This window comes from Echiichthys vipera, assembly GCF_963691815.1.
Source record: "Echiichthys vipera genome assembly, chromosome: X".
NCBI lineage: Eukaryota > Metazoa > Chordata > Actinopteri > Perciformes > Trachinidae > Echiichthys > Echiichthys vipera.
In genome coordinates this window covers 44,108,573-44,135,292 of record NC_139825.1, presented here as the reverse complement: position 1 = coordinate 44,135,292, position 26,720 = coordinate 44,108,573, and the positions used below count along the sequence as shown (strand labels likewise).

The 26,720-nt window shown below is 41.9% G+C and overlaps 1 protein-coding gene across 2 annotated transcripts in view; it reads right to left on the bottom strand.

Annotated features, from left to right (window-relative positions):
• The window catches only part of flnba (filamin B a), a 91,281-nt gene extending 86,630 nt beyond the window's left edge, over positions 1-4,651 (bottom strand). For both annotated transcript variants that reach the window (XM_083939930.1, XM_083939931.1), the window contains exon 1: positions 4,284-4,651. In XM_083939930.1, the coding sequence (XP_083796056.1) occupies positions 4,284-4,575 (292 nt within the window). In that variant the 5' untranslated portion in view covers positions 4,576-4,651. The remainder of the gene's footprint in view (positions 1-4,283) is intronic.
• Positions 4,652-26,720: the final 22,069 nt, after the last annotated feature.

Here is a 26,720-nt window from a genome sequence, read left to right as displayed (position 1 = left end):
CTCGACTCTAGCTCCACAGTCTCACCCACTCAGGTTATGTGAACATCTTTTTCCCTTAAAGACTTTTAAAAAGAGGGAAATAACTGTTCTCACATGAACTATACAGATGTTTAATCTTTACATATGTTACAGAATACTCCTTCCTGCTACAGGTTTTAGACCCAAGACGAGTCCAGAAACTAGTGACCTGTATTTAAGGGGGAACGACACCAAAATTCATATATTATTATGGTCAAAGAAATGTCACGCGTGTGTGTGTGTGTGATTTTAGCATGAATTTAAAAAAGATTAACTATGAAATCCATCTGTGAACTGTGAAGGAAGAAGTCTCCCGACCTGTGTAAGTCATATATATATTTTATATTTGCATAATCATATCAACAAGTCCTCTGAACATAACACCAAAAGTTTCACATTTTCCCTAATGTAAGTGTAAGTGTCAGTGTGTGTGAGCTTGTGCGCGTGTGTCCCACCCAGTCATTTCCTTTCTACTGTGGAAAATCAAACCGTCACAGTTTTACGTCACTGCTCAGCTCGACCTCGACTCCCATCACCAAACACTGACCGGACTCAGTGACTCAAGACCGTTTCACACTTTCAAACTCCTGAACCAGAGTTTATTAGACGTGTTAAACTCTCTATAAAAGCAGGAAACACTGAACCTCGAAATGCCAGCTCAGAACAGTAGTCAGGATTTAAAGTGAACTCCGGTGCGACTTCTAGAGGATACTCGGTGTAGTCTGACTTTGAATACAGATCTCCTCAAAAGACCGAAAACAGCAACCAGGTGGACGTGAAGAGTTCCTCCTGTTCAACAGCAAAGAGACTCCTAAACTGTCTGAAAACAGCTAAAGAGCTAAACCTGACTCCATAAAAAGGGTTAAAGTCACTAATCAAAGTTTCATCAGAAACATCTCATCACAAAAACAAAACAAAGACAAAGCTACAAAAATAAAGTGGAGCAAATATTCAACATTGTGTCAAAGTTTGATAGTAAACAGCTATATTTAAATTAGCATTTTTACACTTTTGGACTTAAATAGCCCCTTTCTAGTCTTCTAACTACTCAAATCGCTTTCACAGTGTCACAGTGTCACATTCACCCGTTCACACAGACATTCACACTGATGGCAGTGGACATCTACACACCATCTAATCTGACCATTCACACCACATTTACACACCCATGTTCAGCACAGGGAGCAATTCGGGGTTCAGTGTCTTGCCCAAGGACACTTCCACATGTGGACCGGGGGAGGTGGGGATCGACCTGCCAATCTCTCGAATGGAGGACGATCCACTCCACCACTAAGTCAGTCGCCCTTTTTTGTAATCTTAAAATGCTCCCAATGAATGTATGGCACACAAATGTGGTAGAGGGGCTGAAACTCAATATTCAGTTCATACATTTCATCACAAAAAACAAAACTACAAAAATAAAGTGGAGCAAATATTCAACATTGTGTGAAAGTTTGATAGTAAACAGCTATATTTAAATTAGCATTTTTACACTTCTGGACGTGAACTTATTTAGCCCCTTTCTAGTCTTCTGACTACTCAAGGTGCTTTCACAGTGTTTGTCACATTCACACTGATGGCAGTGGTCATCTACAGACCATCTAATCTGACCATTCACACACATTCACACACATTCACACACCCATGCACAGCACAGGGAGCAATTCAGGGTTCAGTGTCTTGCCCAAGGACACTTCCACATGTGTACCGGGGGAGGTGGGGATCGAATTTCCAATCTATCGAATGGAGGACAACCCACTCTGCCACTGAGTCACAGTCGCCCCTAATTGTAATCTTAAAATGCTCCCAATGAACGTATGGCACACAAATGTGGTAGAGGGGCTCAAACTCAATATTCAGTTCATACATTTCTGATTAAAGTCTGACCAATCGTTTTATTTCCCCGTCCGATTAAAATTATTTGCCGAGCTCTTGCCAGTCATCGTCACAGCGTCCCTTCCAGTTGTTTACCGCTGTCACTGCTGTCACCGCGCGCCTCTCTGCAGAGCGAGCGGTCTGAGAGAAACAGCAAGGAACGGTAAAGAACTGATTTGTCAAGAGGCAAAATCTGTACCGCGGATGACGCCCTAGTTCCTTTTATTTAAGACAAAACTCCACAGAATAACTGTAAAAACAGGGGAAATATAAATGAAAGAGCAGGAAGAGTTACTGAGGATACTGTTGGAGAGTGTGTGTGTGCGTGTGCGTGTGTGTGTGTGTGTGTGTGTGTGTCCTAACAAGCATTTTGCATGACAAGCAGCCAAAGAGATCGATGGGCCTCCAGTTACACCCAACAAATTGCTCAACAAACAGCAGCAGTGTTCACTTTTCAGAGCGTTTCTCAAACATTTTCACCGCTTTACTTTTGAAACCTTAGTCTTTCATTTCAAGCATCTCCTTCACAGAACAAGAATCCCAACTGACTGAAAAATACACCCTAAAACTTCTCACACTGACACAAGAACACGACCTCCAGCAGAGAATCACAGACTGCACATTTTAAAGTCTCACAGCTGTGTGACAGAGCAGCTACGTCTGCAACATGCAACACCAGCAGAGACACCAAACATCACAGCAGGAGACTAAATCTAGACTTTTTCTGGACAAAGTAGAAAGAAAAACATTTGGAAGCTCGACAGAACAAATCAAATGTATTTAAAACAAGCAACATCACATCAGTTCATTAAAAAACATCTTTGTTGTTATAAAACCATCTGAATTATTGTCTCATTCTGTTGTTTATACGGCAAACATTCAGCAAAGATAACTGCAGTATCTGTCAGTATTGTGCGGACTGGGTAGAAGCCAAACGGCCTTAATTCAAATCAGATGTGTGGTTGATGATGTTTGGGAGAGACGGCTTTGTAAGCAGCAGGTGAGGTTGATCATGTTCACTCTCATTAACAAACTCTGGGGTGAAGCATTTTCACCTCTCCAGGTGAAGCTCATTAACATCAGCACAGGTGTGTCATCTCTCTGTGTGAGCCCGCTCATTAACACACACTCTGCTGTTGCCATGAGGAGACTGGACACACACACACACACCCCACATGCCAAACCCCATTCACAAATCTGTCATTTTAGTGCTGCTGCTGTTCACAACAGGATGCATTTCACCAGTAATTACTGTGGGACCCCAAATCTGTTTTTAAGTTAAGGGACCGTTTTAGAGGCGCTGTGGCTCCAGTTCTCATTTTCCACATTAATGTTGCAGAACTGAGGCAGCAGGAGCACGGTTTCCTCAGAAACACTGAGATTTTCAATTTAAATGTTGTAAAATAGCAGTTTAACCTTTTTTGATCAAGAGGACGAAATGATAGTGTACAGCCCTGTGTTCAACTGTGTATCATGACTTTGCCGATTTGAAGATGAGGCATTTTCAGTTCTGTAAATATTCAAACAAAATCATTTTAAGTATTTGAATGTTAGTTACGGTAATATTTAATATTAAACTGCAGGATTCTGAAGTGACTTGGGCTGGTGATGCATACAGGAGAACCAACCATGCAAACTCACTTAAATCAGAATAAATCTCAATAACATGGTGTTATATTCTTTATTCTGCAACAAGAGGAACTTTCATTAGATAGACTTTGGTTGTCATTAACCAAAATCATCATCGTGATGATAAGAAATCAGGGAAACTTCCACACAAAAGGACAAATGTAAGGATTGGACTTCGGTCTGGCATGGTCAAACATTATAAAACACAAGCCAATGATACATGCCTAACATCACATACATGCCTAACATCACATACATGCCTAACATCACAGGACATGCCTAACATCACAGAACATGCTTAAAAGCCACTTTAATGACACCAACTTTTAAAAAGGGGTTTAATTTCCACCGAGCTGTGCAACAAATGAGTGAATCACTCCCTTAAAAAATCGATTTTATAAGAAAGATTTGTTGTTTTTTATGTATAAAATGTGCCGAATTGCAAAGTGGGTCCAACTGATTGAAACGGCACACTTAAAGAAAAAGTTATGATGCTATATTTATGATGTAAAAGCAATCAATCTTTATTAATTAGAAGTCCGCGCGACAGAAAAAAGGCGTGCGCGAGAATGAATAAAACGTTTGTGTGTGTGAAGTAAATGTAAGCCGAATTGAAGAGTGGGTCAAACTGGTTCAAAGGACATATTTTAAAGTAAGTTCTGATGTATATGTATGCTGTAAAAGCAGTTACACTTTAAAAATGCTGTGTTTCCAAAGGGAGTCTGGTGTGAGCGGTGAATGAATGGACTGCCATTACTCACCTATGGACACGAGCTTTATCTCTTCTTTCTCCAGGAACTCCAGAGCCACGGACACGTTCTCCAGCTTCATCTGCCTGAAGTTGGGCCTCAGGTGGTACTTTTTGTACATCTCCTTGTGGCTCAGGACCTCCAGCAGGGCGATGAGCCTCAGGCCGTCGCCCAGGTCCAGCTGCAGGTCCGCGATCCGCTTGTTGACGCACTTCAGGTGCTCGTTGACCCAGCGGGTGAAGGTGTTCTGCTGGATCTTCTTCCATGGAGCGTTGTCGGCCAGGTCTTTCTCTTTGGCTGCCATCTCGAAGTACCTTGAATGAGGGGTTCTGGTTCGGGCTCTGGGTTGAGTTTGACTGGGGGAGCGTGCCTCTGCTCCCGCTGTGTGTCCTCGATGACTGAAGTTGGTTCGGACTTTTCTCAAGTCCTCACGGAGCCTGATTGGCTGCTGCTGGTGCTGCGTTCAGGAGCTGCTCTGAAAGCTCGGATTTCTTAGTTTATCTGTGTTGAGGTTTTTAAGGGCTCCAGAGCATATTTTAGAGTCTGTTGGGGCCAATGTCAGAATTGGAGGGGCACAAAAACAGTACAAATGCCACCATGATTTACTTCATATCATTTGAAAAATTACTGTATGTAGAATTATTTACTGTGCTTACCATCCATACGTCTTCAACCGCTTGTCCCCGACGGGGTCGCGGGGTCCTGGAGCCAATCCCAGCTGACGGGGAGCAAGACGGGGTCCACCCTGGACAGGGCGCCAGTCTAGGACACATAGATACAAACAGAGACAGACAACCATTTACACCTACGGGCAATTTAGAGTCATCAATTACCCTAACACGACCATATCGTTGGACTGTGGGAGGAAACCGAAGAACCCGGAGAAAATCCCAGCCGGGATTTGAACCAGGAACCCTCTCAGTGAGGTGACAGTGCTAGCCACCACATCACCGTGTCGCCCAATTGTGCCAACTGTGCTGTGCTTAAGAGGCACCATCCGTCTATCTTCAACCCCTTGTCCCCGACGGGGTCGCGGAGGGCTGGAGCCGATCCCAGCTGACGGGGCGCAAGACGGGGTACACCCTGGACAGGACACCAGTCTGTCCCACATAGAGACAAACAGAGGCTGACAACCATTCACACTCACATTCACACCTACGGGCCATTTAGAGTCATCAATTAACCTGACACCTGCATGTCTTTGCACTGTGGGAGGAAACCCACGCGGACACAGGGAGAACATGCAAACTCCACACAGAAGGGCCCCCAGTCCGGATTCAAAACGATAACCCTCTTGCTGTGAGACAGTGCTAACCACCACAACACCGTGCCGTCTACTATTCAATTCAGTTCAATTTTATTTATAGTGCCAAATCATAACAAAGTTTTCTCAGGACTCCCCACAACAGGCAGGAACGTCAGACAGACCCAGCTCTGTGGAGGACAGCCATCTGTCCTGACACAATCATCTTAAAAATAACAACATAGCTGAGGGCTCGTAAGCCTTAGCTGTAAGCTTTATCAAAGAGGAAAGTTTTAAGTTTATTCTTAAATATGGGGACAGTGTCTGCCTCCTGAATAACACTTGAGAGTTTGTTCCACAGGAGAGGAGCTTGGTAGCTGAAGGCTCTGCCTCCACTTCTACTTTTGGAGACTCTAGGAACGACACGTAGCCCTGCATTCTCAGAGCGCAGCGATCTAGTCGGGTAATACGGTACTATGAGCTCTTTAAGATACGACGGAGCCTGAACAATAAGAGCTTTGTAGGTAAGGAGAAGGATTTTACAGGTAGCCAGTGGAAAGAAGCTAAAACAGGAGAAATATGTTCTCTTCTATTTGTTTTAGTTTGTACTCGAGCTGCAGCATTTTGGACCAACTGGAGACTCTTAACAGACTTATTGGAGCAGCCTGATAATAAGGAGTTGCAGTAGTCCAGCCTAGAAGTAACAAATGCATGGACTAGTTTTTCTGGTCTGATAAGATAGGATTCTGTGGAAAGACTATTAAGTCATTAATTTCACACCATAAGCGAAAACATGGTCGAGGGTGGGATTAAAACAGTGTGTGAATTGATGTACACTCTGACTAAAACCAATTGAATCTAATACTACGCAATACTAAGGCTACTATTATCAACGTCCACATGAATATTAAAATCTCCCACAATGATTACTTCATCAGATTTAAGGACTTAATGACAAGAAACTCTGTGAATTCAGATAGAAATTCAGAGTACGGACCAGGAGCACGGTACACTGTAACAAGTATAATTGGCTGAACAGTTTTCCAGGTTGAATGTGAAAGATAAAGAACAAGACTTTTAAATTAATTATAGTTTAGTTTAGGTTTAGGGTTGATTAATAGGCCTGAGTCGTAAATAGCTGCAACGCCACCTTCTCGACCACTGCCTCGAGGAATATGAGTATTAATATAACTGGGATCGGCTCCAGCACCCCGCGACCCCGACCCCGGGATAAGCGGTTTAAGATGAATGAATGAATATATGACTGGGAGGAGTGGATTCATTTAGGCTAACATATTCTTCATGACACAGCCAGGTTTCAGTCAGACAGAGAACATCAATATGGTTATCTGATATCAGATCGTTTACTAATACAGCTTAAGATGACAGAGATCTGATGTTTAAAAGTCCACATTTTATTTTTTGATTTTGTTGCATTATCGCAGATTTGGTGTTGATTTGTATCAATTTTTTCTGTATAGCTCCTCTTCTGTTTGATTAAATTAAGATGATCGTGAGGCAGACAGCGTTTGTATGGGATACTGAGCTGTAAAGTGATCCACAGGGAGCGAGGAGAGGTGTGTAAGACTGCAACTATGCATCCTGATCCCAACACTGGGTTGTCAGGAGGTGGTGGCGGTGCAGGACCGGACAGTCAGGTCAGTGTTGACCGATAAAAGTCTTGACCCCTCTTGGTTAGTGTGCAGGCCATCGTGTTTAAAGAGCCTGGGTCTGTTTAAGAAAGCCGTAAAAGTTGTCCACAAATGGAATACTTTTCCCCAGGCAGTATCCTTTAAGCCACAGGTGCAGCTGGCGGAGGCGGCTGTACATGACGTCACCAAAACATGGCGGGGGAAGGGGTCTGGAAATAATCAGACGCTTCCCTGTGTCTAGCAGGTGGTCCACCACGGACCTGAAGTCCTGCTTGAGGACCTTGCCTGGAGGTTTTTTAAATTGTTGGTACCGGCTTGCAGGACCAGCATGGAGGCCAACTGTGCTGTGAACACAGCTGGAGGGTGGAGGTCTCAACCTCCCTGACGCGGGCTACAGGGCCTCACAAGCCTGACAATCGAGGTCCGACAACCAGCATGGAGGGGATGCACTGTGCCACGGGCTGCCTAGAGGTGCAACGCCTCGCGGCTGCTCCTAACAAAGACGAAGGGAAGGGATCGGGTAGGGCAGTCGGACCCTGGCTCCTGGGTTGGCGAGAGCCACGACCCTGATCCTGGGGATGAGCTGGAGCGCTCACCCAACGGAGGGAAATCCTGCGGGCTTAGGACGTCAAACCTGTTATCCAGTGGTAGATCCGGAGGCGGAGAAGTGAGAGATGGGTGAGCCCCAGTGCCCCTGTTTACCACTGACCAGGGTTCACTCGGCTTGAGTGGAGTTGAGCTCACCAGACCCGGAGCCACCGCTCCGTCCTCCCTGGTGGAGCACTGCCACTCCGCGGGCGAAGGCAGGAGGCTGAGGGTGCCAATGACTTGGGCTTGGTGAGTGATGGTGCCGAAGATCCGGTGAGGATGGAGACAGTCCACGGCAGGGTGGTATTGTTGGCGGCCATCATGGTCCGGTCGCCATTACCGGAAGCCTTAAGATGAGCGAGGAGCTTCCCCTGATTCGGGGGGATGGCGGAGAAATCCAGGAGGATTTTGTTCCTCTCCAAGAGGTCAGCCTTCAGGCCAGAGACATTCTCCCTCAGTTTTGAGAGCATGGGGAGACAGGACTCGCATACAGCCATCATATCGCAGCCTGTGCTGGGGATCCATCACCCCGGGACACAGAACCACCACAGGGAGGTGAGTTTAATTCCGGCCCTGGAGCCGAATGTCCAGAGAGACCTTCTTCCCTCCTGGGCAGGGAGCCCACTTCACCAGTTGTTTGTAGATCCCACTGTGTTGACGAAGTCCTTTAAAAATTGGCGCCTCGCTATTGCTATTCGGTGTCACGACCTCCGTGTTTTTCTTCTCCGGTGTATTCAGAGGCAACCACAGGCCCGATGGTAGAAAGCTTCAGTCCATGGTTTAAAGAAAAAAAATACAATCAAAGCTAGGCACGAGTGATTCCAAATATGGAAACGATGAACTTAGTTAAAAATAATATTTTCCGGAGCCGAAGTGACGGGAAATCCAGTGAAATCAAGCGATGCTGTGCATGCCGATGCGTAGATGACGTAGACTGATGACATAGACCGTACAATGCGATACAATGCAATACAATACAGACCAATACAGACCAATACAGACCTCTTGGTGGCGGTGGCAAGAATCCCCTTTTTTAATGTATTTTACATTGAGCTATCGGCAGCATTATTTTTTAATTATGATTATATTGTTAATAGGCACACCAACAGTTGGGGGTTCAGTGCCTTGCTCAACAGCACCTCGGCAGTGCCCAGGAGGTGAACTGGCATCTCTCCAGCCACCAGTCCACACTCCATTCATGGTCCACACAGGGACTCGAACCACCTATGGACTGAGCTACTGCCGCCTGCCGGGTCTCCCCTGTTTAACCTTATCATATGACTAGTACATAGTTTGTTTGTGCTAAATGGATGACATAAATAACTGCCTCATGACGGTATAATGGCATATTTGTGCTGCTGTACATCCTGTCTCTTGCAGATAACTCATGACTGTGGACCCTGTTTTAGAGACCTTGACCTATGTAGACCCTGTTTTAGAGACCTTGGCCTGTGTAGACCCTGTTTTAGAGACCTTGGCCTATGTGGACCCTGTTTTAGAGACCCTGGCCTATGTGGACCCTGTTTTAGAGACCTTCGCCTATGAAGACCCTGTTTTAGAGACCTTGGCCTATGTGGACCCTGTTTTAGAGACCTTGGCCTATGTGGACCCTGTTTTAGAGACCTTGTCCTGTGTGGACCCTGTTTTAGAGACCTTGGCCTATGTGGACCCTGTTTTAGAGACCTTGGCCTATGTGGACCCTGTGTTAGAGACCTTGGCCTATGTAGACCCTGTTTTAGAGACCTTGGCCTATGTGGACCCTGTTTTAGAGACCTTGGCCTATGTGGACCCTGTTTTAGAGACCTTGTCCTATGTGGACCCTGTTTTAGAGACCTTGGCCTATGTGGACCCTGTTTAAGAGACCTTGGCCTGTGTGGACCCTGTTTTAGAGACCTTGGCCTATGTGGACCCTGTTTTAGAGACCTTGGCCTATGTAGACCCTGTTTTAGAGACCTTGGCCTATGTGGACCCTGTTTTAGAGACCTTGGCCTATGTAGACCCTGTTTTAGAGACCTTGGCCTATGTGGACCCTGTTTAAGAGACCTTGTGATGAGAGAAGTTCAAAATGTTCAGAATTGTAATGTCTAAGGCATGTTTTGTTTGGTCTAAAGAAGTCAACCAACCAAGGCTTAGCAAAGTGATCCAGTAAAGGGTCGCTGTGGCTGTTTTCATTCCAACCAATCAAAAACACACCTGATCCAACAAATCAACTGTGTGAAGACAATTCAGGTGATTGCATGACTCAAGTCAGGTGTGTTTTTGCTTGGTTGGAATGAAAACCTGCAGCTACAGCGTCCCTTTATTGTATCACTTTGACACCCCTGCTCTAATAGTCTGAACACCAGTGGGCTCTGGGTCATTTCTCCTAAACTCTGAGCTTTGTGAGGAAGCAGGAGTGAACGTATTTTTGTTAGCAGAGGAAATACTTTGTCAAATAAACCACAGAGAAAAAGCTGATCCTGTTTGTTGATCTTTATTGAAGAAATCCATTTGCACAACAGGAGTCAGCATTAAAGAAAGGACTTAGCGAGAGAAGGACTGGAGGAAACATGTCCAGCTGATTCAGTCAGAACAGGACGACAGCTGAGTGAAGGCTGAGTGAACCAGACCAAGGAGTCAGCAGGTTAAATGACCACAGCTCTGCGTTCTGTCTGTTCTCCCTGAAGAGAAGACGTCACTGCATGTTCTCATCAGGATTTTATCTGAGCTTCAGCTGTGTTTAGTTTCCAATAAACTGCAAGTCACGTTGGCAGCACTTCTCATGAATACCTGGAATGCACCATTCCTGTAAAAGTGTCAGCTGCAGCTCGCTGTTCAGATGCTTGACTCCCTCAAACTATTTCCTAAATCTAGAGATGAGGCTAAATTCAACATTGTCTCTGATTAGAGTTTAATGTATCTCTCTTGATATTGTTATAAAGTCGCTGCATTAAAGTTCTTCTACTAGTTTTTAAGTGTCTTAACGGTCTTGGGCCTTCTTTCCTATCTGATTTGCTTTTACCTTATCGGCCGACGCGGACCCTGAGGTCCTCCGGCACCGGCCTTTTAACCATACCACAGGTAAGTTAAAAGCACGGGGAGGCGGCTTTCAGTTATTATGGGCCCCGACTGTGGAACAGCCTGCCGGAGAGCCTCAGGGTCGCGGAGACTGCTGAGGTTTTTAAAAAGAGGCTTAAGACCCATCTTTTTAACCAGGCGGCTAGAGGGCTCTGCACCTTGGTGCGGAGGCTCCTGTCTGCTCAGGTTGGGGTGGTCTCTGTTGCGGTGCTCCCTGTGACCTTGGACTGGGATCTCTCCCGGTGTGGTTGGCCCCCCAAAGGTAGCTTCCTCTAGACTCCTCTGTACCTCAGGTCTCGCTGCCCGGCCTTGTCTCTGTAGTGACAGCTAGTGTTGGTGTAGGTGTGAGTCTGTGTATCTGTGTGCCTGTGTGTGTTTATGTGAATGTGTGAATGAACGTATATACATTTGCATGTGTCTCTGTGCATGACTGTGGGAGGGTTGGGTTCTTTTAACTTTCTTCTCCTGATCTTATTTGATGTTTCTCTTTTTCTGTACATCTCTGTAAGGCACTCTGTATGAAAAGCGCCAAATAAATAAAGGTTGATTTGATTTGATTTGATAAAGGTCATCTCGTGTCTCGATCACGATAAAGCATGTTTTAATTTCATAGTCTGTGTGAAATAACCACGTGGTGAAGCCTATTTTAGTCCTCCTGTGTAAATTTAACACTTGACAAATGAAAAGTACTGAGTAAATCCTCACTTCATAAAGAACTTTATTGCAAAACGAGTGCAGTTTCAGCAGCAGTTTCAAGTGAAAATTCTAATAAACTCCACGTGCTTTGTTTACATGCACACACACAAATATTGTGATGTAAAATCAAAACTGTAATCTTCAAATGATATTCCCTCAAAATATTTCACATATGTTTTCTGAGAAATTTGAATTAGTAGGTGGTTATTAACAATTTAACAGTCGTTTGCTGGACTTACTGCAGCTATGAAACAGATTGAAACGCACTGGAAGCCTCCACACTCTGTCTATGAAGTCCTGGTCCGTCTCCTTGTTGAATTTATTTTACATGGAGCTATCGGCAGCATTATTCTTTATTTTTTAATTATGATTATATTGATTATTGTTTGGTATATGTTGATTATTTGCCTTGATTTGCCAACTTGTACTTCATTATTGTCATATTTGGCAACAAATTTTGTTTTGTTGTTGTTTGCTTTGTCATATAATGATCACAAAAAAACAATATAGACATTGTGTTGGGGCTTAAAGCCCTTACCCAGGGTTTGACCATCAAACTATCAGCCTCTGTGGAAGAAACATGACTGAAAAAGTGAATAACAGGGAATTATTTCACAACCACAATGTCACAGTGTACTTGAAACAGCTCAAATCCTGTTTAGAGCATAATAGAACTATATTTGGGCATGTATGATGACGACTCGACACAAAGTAGACCCTACAGATGGTCAATATATGAGTGTGAATTGGAAAATCTGATGGGGCGTGTAAACGTTGTCAGCACACGAACCTCAGTATAAGAGGGGGAGTTCTGTTAAGAGACACTGACCTTTATTCAATAAATTCCCCTTGATGGCTGTGAGACTTCTCTGCTGATTCCTTCTTGTAGACCTTTCTATTTTTATAATACATTGTTCTGGTTGGTGACCCCGACGTGATATATAAAAATGAAAACACTGCTTTCCTCTTTCCTGACTGTCAACTGTGCAGATCATCCGCTAGATTATAACTAATCTAATCTGAGTGTTTACATCCACCATATCCCTCCTGAAGTCACTATTTGTGATTTACCTTGTATTACTCCCCCGGTGTAATACTGAACGCCAGAGGAAGTCTTTTCTTCCGGCGGCCATCAAACTTTATAATTCATCTCCCCCTGGTCAGGTAAGGAACAGTGGATCCTGAGAAAATGTCACTTTGTCACTTTATATCATCACTGCACCACTTTATTCAGTTGTACTGTAACTTACTTCAGAAAGTAATGCTGCTATACTACACTTTATATCACCACTACATCACTTTATTTATTTATTAATGGTTTACTGTAACTATCTGCTGATACACTTACTGTGCTTTAGGACATGCTGCTACATTTCACTGTGGTTTACTGTCACTTAGTTCTGTAGGAAATGCTGCTACATTTTTAACATTTTTAACACTTATAACTTATTGCTCCTTCTCACTTATTTAGTTTGTACTTATTTTATTTCATATGCTGCTAAACTGCACGCTGCGTATTCTTGTATATTGTATAAACCTACGTTTAACCACAATGTCTGTTGCACTCTGTCACACTTAGTTCATTGCTTGATTTATCTTATGTTAGCTTTACTTTGATTTGATTTATGTTTTTATGCTTATTGTTACTCTGATCCTTTCCCACCTTTGTATTGAAACTGTTGCAAAATAATTTCCCTCGGGATAAATAAAGCTTCTTGAATCTTGAATCTTGAATCTTGAATCTTGATTGTCTTATTACCATAAAACCTGTAACTATCCTCTGGTGTATGATTATGATGTAACCTTTATAATGCGACTTACACTCTAATATTGGATAGCTTACCCATATGAAATTCATGAACATTATTGTAAAATCTTAAACAATAGTGGAATAATATGTAGGTGAATGTGTCAGAATCGTCCATCATCAGTCCTTGAAGTCGCAACTCCGCCAATGCCAGTATTCAGTGGTGCAATATTAGTGCATGGGAGGATATCTGTTAAAGAAATGCATAAAATATTATCAGAAATGTCCTTTTTCATGCATATAATCCAAAATGTTTTTCTTCAGAGTGTTTGTTGCAAAGTGTGTGCCTGCATATCTGAACCAATTATATTTGACCCATCTGGGTAAAGTCTGATAACGCGTTCCCTCCCTAAGAGAACTGTGGGAGAAAAAGCAGCTGTGACCTTGTAGAAACTCTTGTGTGGAAAATAGTATCTGTATGTAACTGGTTAATGATTATTCATGTACTCTAATGATTATTCATGTTCTCTTTAATAAAAAGACACGGAAGGAGAATGGAAGACGAAGAGAATTTGTAGAGGGACAGGCCAAGTCGTGCTCGTTGACCTCCTCTCTTCCTGTGTCAGATACGTAAAAAATCTCTTGTCTCTGATTGATGAAAAGGGGTATTCTCGAATAAGGGGATACCAGGAAGTCCCCATGTGTTGTTTTGTTAAGACAACAGAAATATTTTGACAATATCTCATGGCACAGTCCTGATGAGCCCTCTCTCAGTTAGTTTATTTCCATTTTACCATCCTCCTTACTGCTCCAAAAGAGAAAAAGAGAGAATCTGAAGCCAGATAGAGATTCCATGTTATGGTTATGTGGGGCGGACCCCTATCTTTCCTGTATTCATGCTTTTTGCTGAGCTGGTGAGTTAAGAGATATAATGTTATTACACCTTATGTTGAATATTATAAGCATGTTTGAGTATGCGGATTATACAGTAGATAATATGTCTGTGTCATTAATATTGTGGTTTTGGTTAATTTTGTGTCATTTCAGTTGTTTACCTGGCGAACGGCATGGTTACTGTTCAGGTGCTAGTTAGCACAGCCCGTGTGTAAAGGAAAGCTTATGCAAGACAGTAATCAGATATCCGAGTTTGCGGTTTAACACACACTTTACGGTGGGAGTTATTAGAATAATGTAGTTAGTTTATTAGAACCATGCAATACTGCGACTTACTACTTCTTTTGCAGGTCTAGTAGTGACCTCAACCTTAGGGAGTAAGATTGTTAAAGCAGGTGTCCTGTCTAAAGGGGTGGTCTAAGCTCCTTATTGGGAGATTGGGTGTATAACCTGTCTTTAGAGTAGGTACACTGGAAAAGGACTCTGAACGTCTAACTGTGCCTTTGTGTGATGAGACCTTAGCATCTAAACTCTGTTCTAGTGGTGATATGTGTGATTCTGAGATGTCAGCTCTGGATGGAGCTGCCACCTTATGGATAACTAAGGTAACTTCTGAGCTAAACCCTGAGTTGGACGCTCTGTCAATATTTCCTTTTCTGGGTCATGGGTTAGACTTTGATTTACACTTGTGTTTGACGCCTGTGTAGTTGCATCATACTCATCTGATTCCTGCCTCCGATCGGGCAGGGTCATTGTTTGGATCCAGCCCTTCAGGCATAACGTTCTTCTTCCTGGCAACAACATTAGTGTCAGCAGATAAATCTGCAGCATTTTGCTTTTACTCTCACCTGACTCTGTTTCCTTTGGATCAGCTGCTACCTGGGCACTGGTGCAGTGATTGAGATGGTACCATGTTGTGCTCCCTCCACTTGAACCGCCGTTGGTGTCCCTTGAACCACGGTGTGAGGACCCTCCCTCCTCCGCTCGTGCCACCTTTCCGCAAGATTTCTGTGTACACCTGGTCCCCTGGTCCCACTGGTCTCAGGATCTGTGAGCTGGGGCCTGGTACCCTGTTGTTCTCCCATAAATAGACATCACTATAGCCACTGTTAATGCTCCATTCATTGTATGTACATTCGTATGTTTTCCAAGCGTCTCACCAATCAGTGTGTAGATCTCCAACTGAATCTTGAATCTGACCTCAGTTGCTAGTTTGTGTAAACTCCATGAAACACAAATCACAGTCAGACGACGACAGCGAGGCGGAGCAGCCTCCTCCTCTGTTACCCCTCTTCCTCCTCTCTCTCTCTCTCTCTCTCATCTGTCTTCAGCTCTTCTTCGGTCTTTTGTTCATGTGGCAGCAGATCTCCCAGGACTAGATCAACAAACTGACATTTCAGAAGGAAACTTCCTGTTTATTACAACTTTGGTCTTATTTTCATAGAGATATCCATCATTTCTTCCTTTGCACTCTGTGCACTAATAGAGTTAATATCTGGGACCATGATGGCTTGACTGATGGCACTAAGGAGTCATTGCGGTTCACAAGATGATCAGACAGGTTAGAAACAAAACTTCAGGTTACCAAGTAGGTTTACACATACAAGGAATTCGCCTTGTTGTTGTTTGGTGTGCTCAATAAAAATATTAAAAGGAAACCAACACTAAGAAAAGTACTTCAGCGTGAATATAGAATAGAAAATTACACCCATACAGTGTTAAATAATATTAAAAAGATGGAATACTCTTTAAATATCTATATTTAAAAAAGAAAAAGACAGGAAAGCTGCATAATGTTGTGTAAAAGTTCCCTTTTCCATCACAGACCCACTCCTGCTTTGACCTTGACCTACCTTACTTACTGTAGTTGTGTGCACACAGTTTACCTGTGCACTGAGGGATTAATAGCAGGATTTTTCACCTTCAATTGGGAGTTTATCAGACTTTGTGCAGCTTCCACTGGAGCCACAAAAGGCCTCATGCAGCTTCCTCCACATGTGCATTAAAACAGCGTACACATACATACAGTTGAATGACAAACAGCTGAACAATTCCAGGTGGTCAGTATTTTGGTTTCACATTTAAAAGCATGTTTGATTACAAAACTATGAACATATCACAAGTTAGCAACAGTCTCTCAGACGCAGGCGCAAAAATTTGGGTTTGTTTTGCGTCACTGAAAAGATGGAAGGCAGTGACAGCACGGGGGATTTCTTCTTCCAAGAGTCTAAGTCTGAAATGTGGTCGTATTTTATTTTTTATTAGAGAGCTGAGAGGATCACAGATGTTATTAGTTCAATATTTATGCAAACAAAAAGTGCTGCTAATATATTTATTAATGGTTTTCAATATAAAACTGTGTGTTAGTACTTTTTGTTCGTTTTAACAACATCGCTGTAATCCTGATTCATCTCTAGTGAGGACAACACGTTTAGCACTGATGGAAATGATGGACCCAACTGTGAAAGTAAGACTTGAGTTTAAATAACAGAATTATCCTTTAAGTCCATTATTTATCTGCACCAGGCACTTATAAACATGCATTTATTGTATTTTATTCAGTGTATTTTAGTGATAGACCAATAATATCGGCCCATACTTGCGTTTTTTAGGTGTATCGGCCGATGCGGGCTGCTGCGTTCACCGACATTATTTATTTACAGACGGACGTCCACAAGTAGCTCTGTGTGTGAAACCTGAGACTCGTTACATTTGTTATCAACGTGTAATTTTTAGGATGTTATTGAGGGATCAAAAGTATCGGCTCCAAATATCGGATTGGTCACCGGCTGAGTCTGATGAAAAATAATAAAAGGGTATCTGCGTGAAAAAATCGATATCGGTCGATCCCTAGTTTATGTCTCAGGAAAGTGCATGTTTGAAGCAGCACTGTGAATATGCCAGAACTGTTTCCTCTGTAATGACCTTTAAAGTCCCGTGAACTCTTCCATCAGTGTCACCAGCAGCTTTAATATGGATCAGTGCTAATGAGACGTCCTGGTGCAGAGAGTTAATGAGATGAAATCCCACTGGAGAATGTTTCAAAAGAGTGACAGACGGCACTTCTTCTGTGGTGTTTGTGAATGTGGCTGCTGAATGTGAAGAAATGGCGTTGTTGCTTTGTGGAACCGGCCGCCTCGATACAAACGCCTTCCTTCCTACAGACTTCTCTTCTCTCTCTCTGTCTCCCTCCCCCCTTCCTCCTCCTCCCCCCTCGCTGTAGCTGCTCCATCCTCCATGTTGGTTTTGGTTGATTTGCCGGCTGATATCTTCTTATCCCTCTCCTCCCTCCCTGCCCTCTAGCCATCCATACTGCAGCCTGTCCAAGCCATATTCATTGGCCTTGTCCTGGCTCTGCTGTACTGGTGTTTCGGCCAGTTGTGGTAGAAAGGTACACACCGACATGACATCAGTCTGTCTCTTTGCCGGTCTCTCTTTTGCCTCCATCTGTCTCCATCATGTCTGTAAGAGAAGAGGACGGAGGTGAAAACATGTTCTGTCTGTTCTGGCTCTAGTCGGCCATATAATAACATGAAATGGAATATAAATACTTTAGAATTATATTCAAGTACAGTATTTAGATAAAAGTAGCTGACAAAAACAGAGAGGAGACGTGTGATGTCATACTGAACACGACAGTGTGTGTGTGTGTGTGTGTGTGTGTGTGTGTGTGTGTGTGTGTGTGTGTGTGTGTGTTTACTGACATTAGCTGAGTGTGTGTTCACACGACAAACACACATAAATCATCCTGCAGGAGCATGATCTCATCTTTATGAGGCGGTTGCAACACGTTGCAGGTTTTAATTCTGCTCAAAGAAAACTTAATATTTCAGGAAGGTTTTCATTCTTGTTTGATGTTGGAAACGTTAAAGGTAACTTAAAGCAAAATAAAGAGTTTTCTAAGGACGCTAAACGACTGAAAATAGACACAAAACGACCACAAAGAGAAGCTAAATGACTGAAGAATGGACACAAAACGACAACAAAGAGAAGCTAAATGACTAAAAATAGACACAAAATGACCACAAAGAAAAGATAAATGACTGAAAATAGACACAAAACACCAACAAAGAGAAGCTAAATGACTAAAAATAGACACAAAACACCAACAAAGAGAAGCTGAATGACTGAAAATAGACACAAAACGACCACAAAGAGAAGCTGAATGACTGAAAATAGACACAAAACGACAACAAAGAGAAGCTAAACGACTGAAAATAGACACAAAACGACAACAAAGAAAAGCTAAATGACTGAAAATAGACACAAAACGACCACAAAGAGAAGCTAAACGACTGGAAATAGACACAAAACGACCACAAAGAGAAGCTAAATGACTGAAAATAGACACAAAACAACAACAAAGAGAAGCTAAACGACAGAAAATAGACACAAAACAACAACAAAGAGAAGCTTTATGACTGAAAATAGCCCCAAACGACCACAAAGAGAAGCTAAATGACTGAAGATAGACACAAAACGACCACAAAGAGAAGCTAAATGACTGAAAATAGACACAAAACGACCACAAAGAGATGCAAAACCATCACAAAAAGATGCTAAATGACTTGCTTGCAAATGATTTGATATCAGATAACCATATTGATTTACTCTGTCTGACTGAAACCTGGCTGTGTCCTGAAGAATATGTTAGCCCAAATGAATCCACTCCTCCCAGTCATATTAATACTCATTTTCCTCGAGGCAGTTGTTGAGGAGGAGGCGTTGCAGCTATTTCTGAATCAGGCCTATTAATCAACCCTAAAGTCAAGACAGATGTCCCTCCTCCACAGATGTCAGATGTCATAGAGTGTGGTCTTTACCTACTCTGTAAAGTGTCCTGAGATAACTTTTGTTATGATTTGGCACTGTAAATAAAATTGAATTCAAACTAGATACAAAACCACCTCAAAAAGATGCAAAATGTGGAAAACTAGATGCAAAACAACCACAAAAAGATCAGAATATCTAAAGATTGACGCAAAACCACCACAAAAGATGCAAAATGTCTAAAAATAACCATCAAAAAAAGATGCAAAATGTCTAAAAATAGATGCAAAACTCCACAAAAGATGCAAAATGTCTAAAAATAGACACAAAATCACCACAAAAGATGCAAAATGTCTAAAAAATAGATGTAAAACCATCAAAAAAAGATGCAAAATGTCTAAAAAATAGATGCAAAACCACCACAAAAAGATGCAAAATGTCTAAAAAATAGACACAAAACCACCACAAAAGATGCAAAATGTCTAAAAAATAGATGCAAAACCACCACAAAAGATGGAAAATGTCTAAAAAAATAGATGCAAAACCACCACAAAAGATGGAAAATGTCTAAAAATAGACACAAAACCACCACAAAAGATGCAAAATGTCTTAAAAAATAGATGCAAAACCATCAAAAAAAAGATGCAAAATGTCTAAAAATAGATGCAAAACCACCACGAAAGATGCAAAATGTCTAAAAAATAGATGCAAAACCACCACAAAAGATGCAAAATGTCTAAAAATAGATGCAAAACCACCACAAAAGATGTAAAATGTCTAAAAAATAGATGCAAAACCATCAAAAAAAGATGCAAAATGTCTAAAAATAGACACAAAACCACCACAAAAGATGCAAAATGTCTAAAAAGTAGATGCAAAACCATCAAAAAAAGATGCAAAATGTCTAAAAATAGATGCAAAACCACCACAAAAGATGCAAAATGTCTAAAAATAGATGCAAAACCACCACAAAAGATGTAAAATGTCTAAAAAATAGATGCAAAACCATCAAAAAAAGATGCAAAATGTCTAAAAATAGACACAAAACCACCACAAAAGATGCAAAATGTCTAAAAAATAGATGCAAAACCATCAAAAAAGATGCAAAATGTCTAAAAATAGACACAAAACCACCACAAAAGATGCAAAATGTCTAAAAAATAGATGCAAAACCATCAAAAAAAGATGCAAAATGTCTTAAAATAGACACAAAACCACCACAAAAGATGCAAAATGTCTAAAAAATAGATGCAAAACCATCGAAAAAAGATGCAAAATGTCTAAAAATAGACACAAAACCACCACAAAAGATGCAAAATTCAAAAAATAGATGCAAAACCATCAAAAAAAGGTGCAAAATGTCTAAAAATAGACACAAAACCACCACAAAAGATGCAAAATGTCTAAAAATAGATCCAAAACCACCAAAAAAGATGGCAAATGTCTAAAAAGTAGATGCAAAACCACCACAAAAGATGCAAAATGTCTAAAAATAGATGGGAAACCACCACAAAAGATGCAAAATGTCTAAAAATAGATGGGAAACCACCACAAAAGATGCAAAATGTCTAAAAATAGATGGGAAACCACCACATAAAGATGCAAAATGACTAAAAACAGATGCAAAAGCACCATAAAAGATGCAAAATGTCTAAAAATAGATGCAAACCATCAAAAAAAGATGCAAAATGTCTAAAAATAGATGCAAAACCACCACAAACGATGCAAAACCATGAAAAAAGATGCAAAATGTCTAAAAATAGACACAAAACCACCACAAAAGATGCAAAATGTCTAAAAAATAGATGCAAAACCATCAAAAAAAGATGCAAAATGTCTAAAAATAGACACAAAACCACCACAAAAGATGCAAAATGTCTAAAAAATAGATGCAAAACCATCAAAAAAAGATGCAAAATGTCTTAAAATAGACACAAAACCACCACAAAAGATGCAAAATGTCTAAAAAATAGATGCAAAACCATCGAAAAAAGATGCAAAATGTCTAAAAATAGACACAAAACCACCACAAAAGATGCAAAATGTCTAAAAATAGATCCAAAACCACCAAAAAAGATGGCAAATGTCTAAAAAGTAGATGCAAAACCACCACAAAAGATGCAAAATGTCTAAAAATAGATGGGAAACCACCACAAAAGATGCAAAATGTCTAAAAATAGATGGGAAACCACCACAAAAGATGCAAAATGTCTAAAAATAGATGCAAAAGCACCATAAAAGATGCAAAATGTCTAAAAATAGATGCAAACCATCAAAAAAAGATGCAAAATGTCTAAAAATAGACACAATACCACCACAAACGATGCAAAACCATCAAAAAAAGATGCAAAACCACCACAAACGATGCAAAATGTCATATACAGCCTTTTGGTTTTAATTGTTGCTGTATATGTAGCTTCAACTGTAATCTTCTTCTTCTCCTTCTTCTTCTTCTTCTTCTTCTTCTTCTTCTTCACCTAATGACTGTTTCCTGCAACCAAAGCACGTTCAACCATCTCTTCCACCTTTTTCTTTTTCTCTCGTCCTTCATCCGGTCCTCCTCGTTACTTCGTCTCCTTGTTCGATTTTATTTCGTACAAAACCTTAAAGACATGTTAACTCTCTCACAGGTTTTATGCATCTAGTAAGGATGAACCCTGGGCGCCACCCTAGGGAGGTGTTCCAGGCACGTCCAGCTGGGAGGAGGCCTCGGGGAAGACCCAGGACCAGGTGGAGAGATTAGATCTCCACACTGGCCTGGGAACGCCTCAGGATCCCCCAGTTAGAGCTGGTTAATGTGGCCCGGGAAAGGGAAGTTTGGGGTCCCCTGCTAAAGCTGCTGCCCCCGCGACCTGACCCCGGATAAGAGGCTGAAGATGAGTGAGGAAACAAAGGAAGCGAACTAAACTGAGGGAGAAAGCCCAAAAAAACCTCTCGCAGCAGTCCATGAAATCACAGGCAGAGCAGAATCGACAAGGTGAGAGCTGAGCATGTGGCATGACGAGTGACAGAGGCTGCATGAGAATGGGTTTTAACCCTCCTGTTGCCCTCAAATTTGACTAACACCATTTATTCTAGGGGTCAATTTGACCGTAGCACTTTAAACATCTGGAAAATGATCAAAATCAATGTGTGACTCAAGTTAAGTCGGGTACTTTATGTTTTTATTTAACAAAATGAAAAATATCACTGATGTTAAACTGCATGGAGGGATTTCTGTGTGTGTGTTTTAAAGTAAGTCTGTTATTTTAAGTGCTATTTTGTGTTATTTGTAACATCTGGAATGAAAGTAACGTCCGTTATCAAGGACAGCAGCATGAATTTGACCTCATATAGTATTTGAATTGTAAAATAGACAATAATAATAATTATTAAATCATCCAGATTATCAAACTGACCCAAAGGAACACAGATGCCACAAGTACATGTACGATAAAAAAAGCAAAAAAGGCGCAAAAAAATGCAAAAAAAACACAAAAAAACGCAAAAAAGACACAAAAGAAGACAGAAAAAGACAGAAAAAGACGACAAAAGGACGACAAAAAGACACAAAAAAGACACAAAAAAACAAAAGAAAACACAAAAGTAAATAAGTGACGTTTCACTCTGGAGGTCGACAAAATATATAAGTTAATTCATCAGTTTATTAACCCTCCTGTTGCCCTCAGATTTTACTAACACCATTTATTCTTGGGGTCAATTTGACCGTAGCATTTTAAACATCTGGAAAATGATCATAATCAATGTGTGACTCAAGTGAAGTCGGGTACTTTGTGTTTTTATTTAACAAAATGAAAAATATCACTGATGTTAAACTGCATGGAGGGATTTCTGTGTGTGTGTTTTAAAGTAAGTCTGTTATTTCAAGTGCTATTTTGTGTTATTTGTAACATCTGGAATGAAAGTAACGTCCGTTATCAAGGACAGCAGCGTGAATTTGACCTCATATAGTATTTGAATTATAAAATAAACAATAATAATAATGATTAAATCATCCAGATGATCAAACTGACCCAAAGGAACACCGATGATACAAGTACATGTACGATAAGAACAATAAAAAAATATATATAATCATGACAATTTCAGGTTTTTTATGAGTTGTCCCCATAAAATGAGGAAAAGTCATAAATAAAAAGCAAAAAAACAAAGAAAGATGTCGTTATTTAGAGATGTTAAACATTAAATGGGGTCAAATTGACCCTTAGGAGAACAGGAGGGTTGAATGAGACTGGGCGGGAGGCTGATGAGGATAACGAGGGCCAGTTGTGTGAGCGGGTGGTGAAGCACAGGTAAAGGGAATGAGGTGATTGCAGGGCAGACGAGGCAAGACCTGCGATGACAGGATCGTTAGCAGATCAGTCCCTAAGGAGGTGATCACATGACACCCCTGTATATATCATTTCCCAACGATTACAGACACCCCTATAGTTGACCGTACCATTTAAACCACACCTCTGTGTTGCAGAGACTTCTTTGGCTTTAACAAGGTCTCATTCTCTGATAAATTTTTGTTGAGATGTGTAATGGTTAGCACTGTCGCCTCACAGCGAGGAGGTCCCAGGTTCGAACCCCGGCTGGGGCCTTCTGTGTGGAGTTTGCGTGTTCTCCCCGTGTCTGCGTGGGTTTTCTCCGGGTTCTCCGGTTTCCTCCCACAGTCCAAAGACGTGCAGGTGTTCGGTTCATTGATGACTCTAAATCACCCGTAGGTGTGAATGGTTGTGTGTCTCTGTTTGTGTCTATGTGTCCTGTGATAGACTGGCGTCCTGTCCAGGGTGGACCCCGCCTCACGCCCGATGTCAGCTGGGATCGGCTCCAGCCCCCCCCCGGGACACCGACCCCGGGATAAGCGGTTGAAGATGAATGAATGAATGTTCTTATTAATAAAAATAAAATTAAAATATCCTAAATGATTAAAAATATATTTCTAACTCCACATTTCTCTCGTCTTCTCCACTACAACACAAATCAGAGTTTCTTATGCCCTATAAACCATCATTCATTCATTCATCTTCAACCGCTTATCCCGGGGTCGGGGTCCCGGGGGGGCTGGAGCCGATCCCAGCTGACATCGGACGTGAGGCGGGGTACACCCTGGACAGGACGCCAGTCTATCACAGGACACATAGAGACAAACAGAGACAGACAACCATTCACACCTACGGGTGATTTAGAGTCATCAATGAACCGAGCACCTGCACGTCTTTGGACTGTGGGAGGAAACCGGAGAACCCGGAGAAAACCCACGCAGACACGGGGACAACATGCAAACTCCACACAGAAGGGCCCCAGCCGGGATGGTAACGTGGAACCTTCTCGCTGTGAGGCGACAGTGCTAACCACCACATCACCATGCAGCCCCTATAAAACCATTTGTATCATATTTGCTACGCTAGTTTCTGAGAGCTCTATTTTATCAACATTATCAAAACTTTACTTAAAAACCTGTTGTATACGACTTGAAACCTGTAGTCTGCCCCCTAGTGGATTATCACCCCAATGCAGTCATTGGAGGGGCTTTTTTTGACCTTTTCAAAATGGCTGCTGTCATCAGATCAGCCACACACCTTTTCAAAATGGCTGCCATCTTCAGATCAGCCACACACCTTTTCAAAATGGCTGCCGTCATCAGATCAGCCACACACCTTTTCAAAATGGCTGCCGTCATCAGATCAACCACACACCTTTTCAAAATGGCTGCCATCTTCAGATCAGCCACACACCTTTTCAAAATGGCTGCCGTCATCAGATCAGCCACACACCTTTTCAAAATGGCTGCCGTCATCAAATCAACCACACACCTTTTCAAAATGGCTGCCGTCATCAGATCAGCCACACACCTTTTCAAAATGGCTGCTGTCATCAGATCAGCCACACACCTTTTCAAAATGGCTGCCGTCATCAGATCAGCCACACACCTTTTCAAAATGGCTGCCGTCATCAGATCAGCCATTTTCAAGAACTTACAGTCAGAATAAAAACATTTTTGTTACTCATTTCTCATGATAAGTATCTTCTGTATTGAAACAATGCATATCTATTTAATAATTAATTCTTTATATTAGAGTTAAATCGTGTTAAAAATGAGTGTATCATATTTGATACTGTAGGTATATAAGGTGATTTATCCCTGAACTCTCATGTCACAATTTTGTAATATAATCTACATCAATACATGTATTACAATACACAGACTATTTTGATGATTTGATTATTCTAATTAATGGCTGAAATTCATTCATTCATTCATCTTCAACCGCTTATCCCTGGGTCAGGGTTGCGGGGGTGCTGGAGCCGATCCCAGCTGACATCAGGCGTGAGGCGGGGTCCACCCTGGACAGGACGCCAGTCTATCACAGGACACATAGAGACGAACAGAGACAGACAACCATTCACACCTACGGGTGATTTAGAGTCATCAATGAACCGAACACCTGCACGTCTTTGGACTGTGGGAGGAAACCGGAGAACCCGGAGAAAACGCACGCAGACACAGGGAGAACATGCAAACTCCACACAGAAAGGTGCAGGCCGGGATGCGAACCTGTAACCTTCTCGCTGTGAGGCGACAGTGCTAACCGCCATCTTAAATTACATTTTATGTGGAGAAAAACAAAATATCAATCAGTCCATATCACTGCATGTGTTGAGGAAGGCACAGGTGACGGCTGTGACGGGAGCAAAACTACCTGAAATGCTCTATATTGTCAAAATGTTCTGTTTTTGTATCTAAAATTAACATAAGTTGTGAACAGAAAGCTCAAAACAACCCCTATGTATCAAATGTGATACAAAAAATACATCATAAACAAAATGATGTGTCAAAAAAATAAATTGGGATTTTGTTTGAGGCTATAATAAACATTTCAGTCCCAAAAAATTTGAATTTTCTGACTATTTTTCCATGGGTCAGGCTTTACAGGGTTAAAATAATCGCACACACTGGGAGAAAAGGAAGAACTGGGAACACATCACATGCCCGAGACCCTTGAAATTAAGATTTACTAATATAACAGTTAAATAAGCACTCACTGCGTTCACATGCACAGCAGTAACTCGAAAATGGCCTTACTTACTTTAAACTGACCTTACCTTATTAGGGGCGGCAGCAGCTCAGTCCATAGGTGACCTGGCTGGGAACCGTAGGGTTGCTGGTTGAAGTCCCTGTGTGAACCATGTATGGAGCGTGGACTGGTGGCTGGAGAGGTGCCAATTCATCTCCTGGGCACTGCCGAGGTGCTGTTGAGCAAGGCACAACTGCTCGGGGGCGCTGGTCACTGGCAGCCCCCTCGCTCTAACATCTCTCTATTAGTTGCATGTATATAGGTCTTGTCTGTGCATGTGTGTGTAACATGATTAATAATAAGAGTGAAATAATTAAATTTCCCCGTTGCGGGATAAATACAGTAATTCTTCCTCTTCTTCTTCTTCTTCTTACCCCAGTTAAGGAAATGATTGGATAATTGAAGTCCCCGCGCATGAGCAGGGGGTTGAATGGGAAAATGACAGAGAAACTCTTCCTCCGGTACACTAGGTGGGGCTCCGCCAACATACAGCTGGTTGGAATACGGCTTTTTTTCCAGTTCACCTTTCCGGTTACTTGCCGTTGCGAAGTCCTCCCCTCGGTTTAAAGGTAACGCTCTATTATTGTTGTTTTTTCACGTTGTTTTCAGCGCCGTTGCTTCCTGGAGCCACTGCCGCGGAGTGGGGAGCATGCGCAGACGGGAAACCGTATAATAACCCAAGAACGCTGTTTTCGTTGCCACTGTACTCTACAGAGGAAATATTGGGTCTGTGTAAAT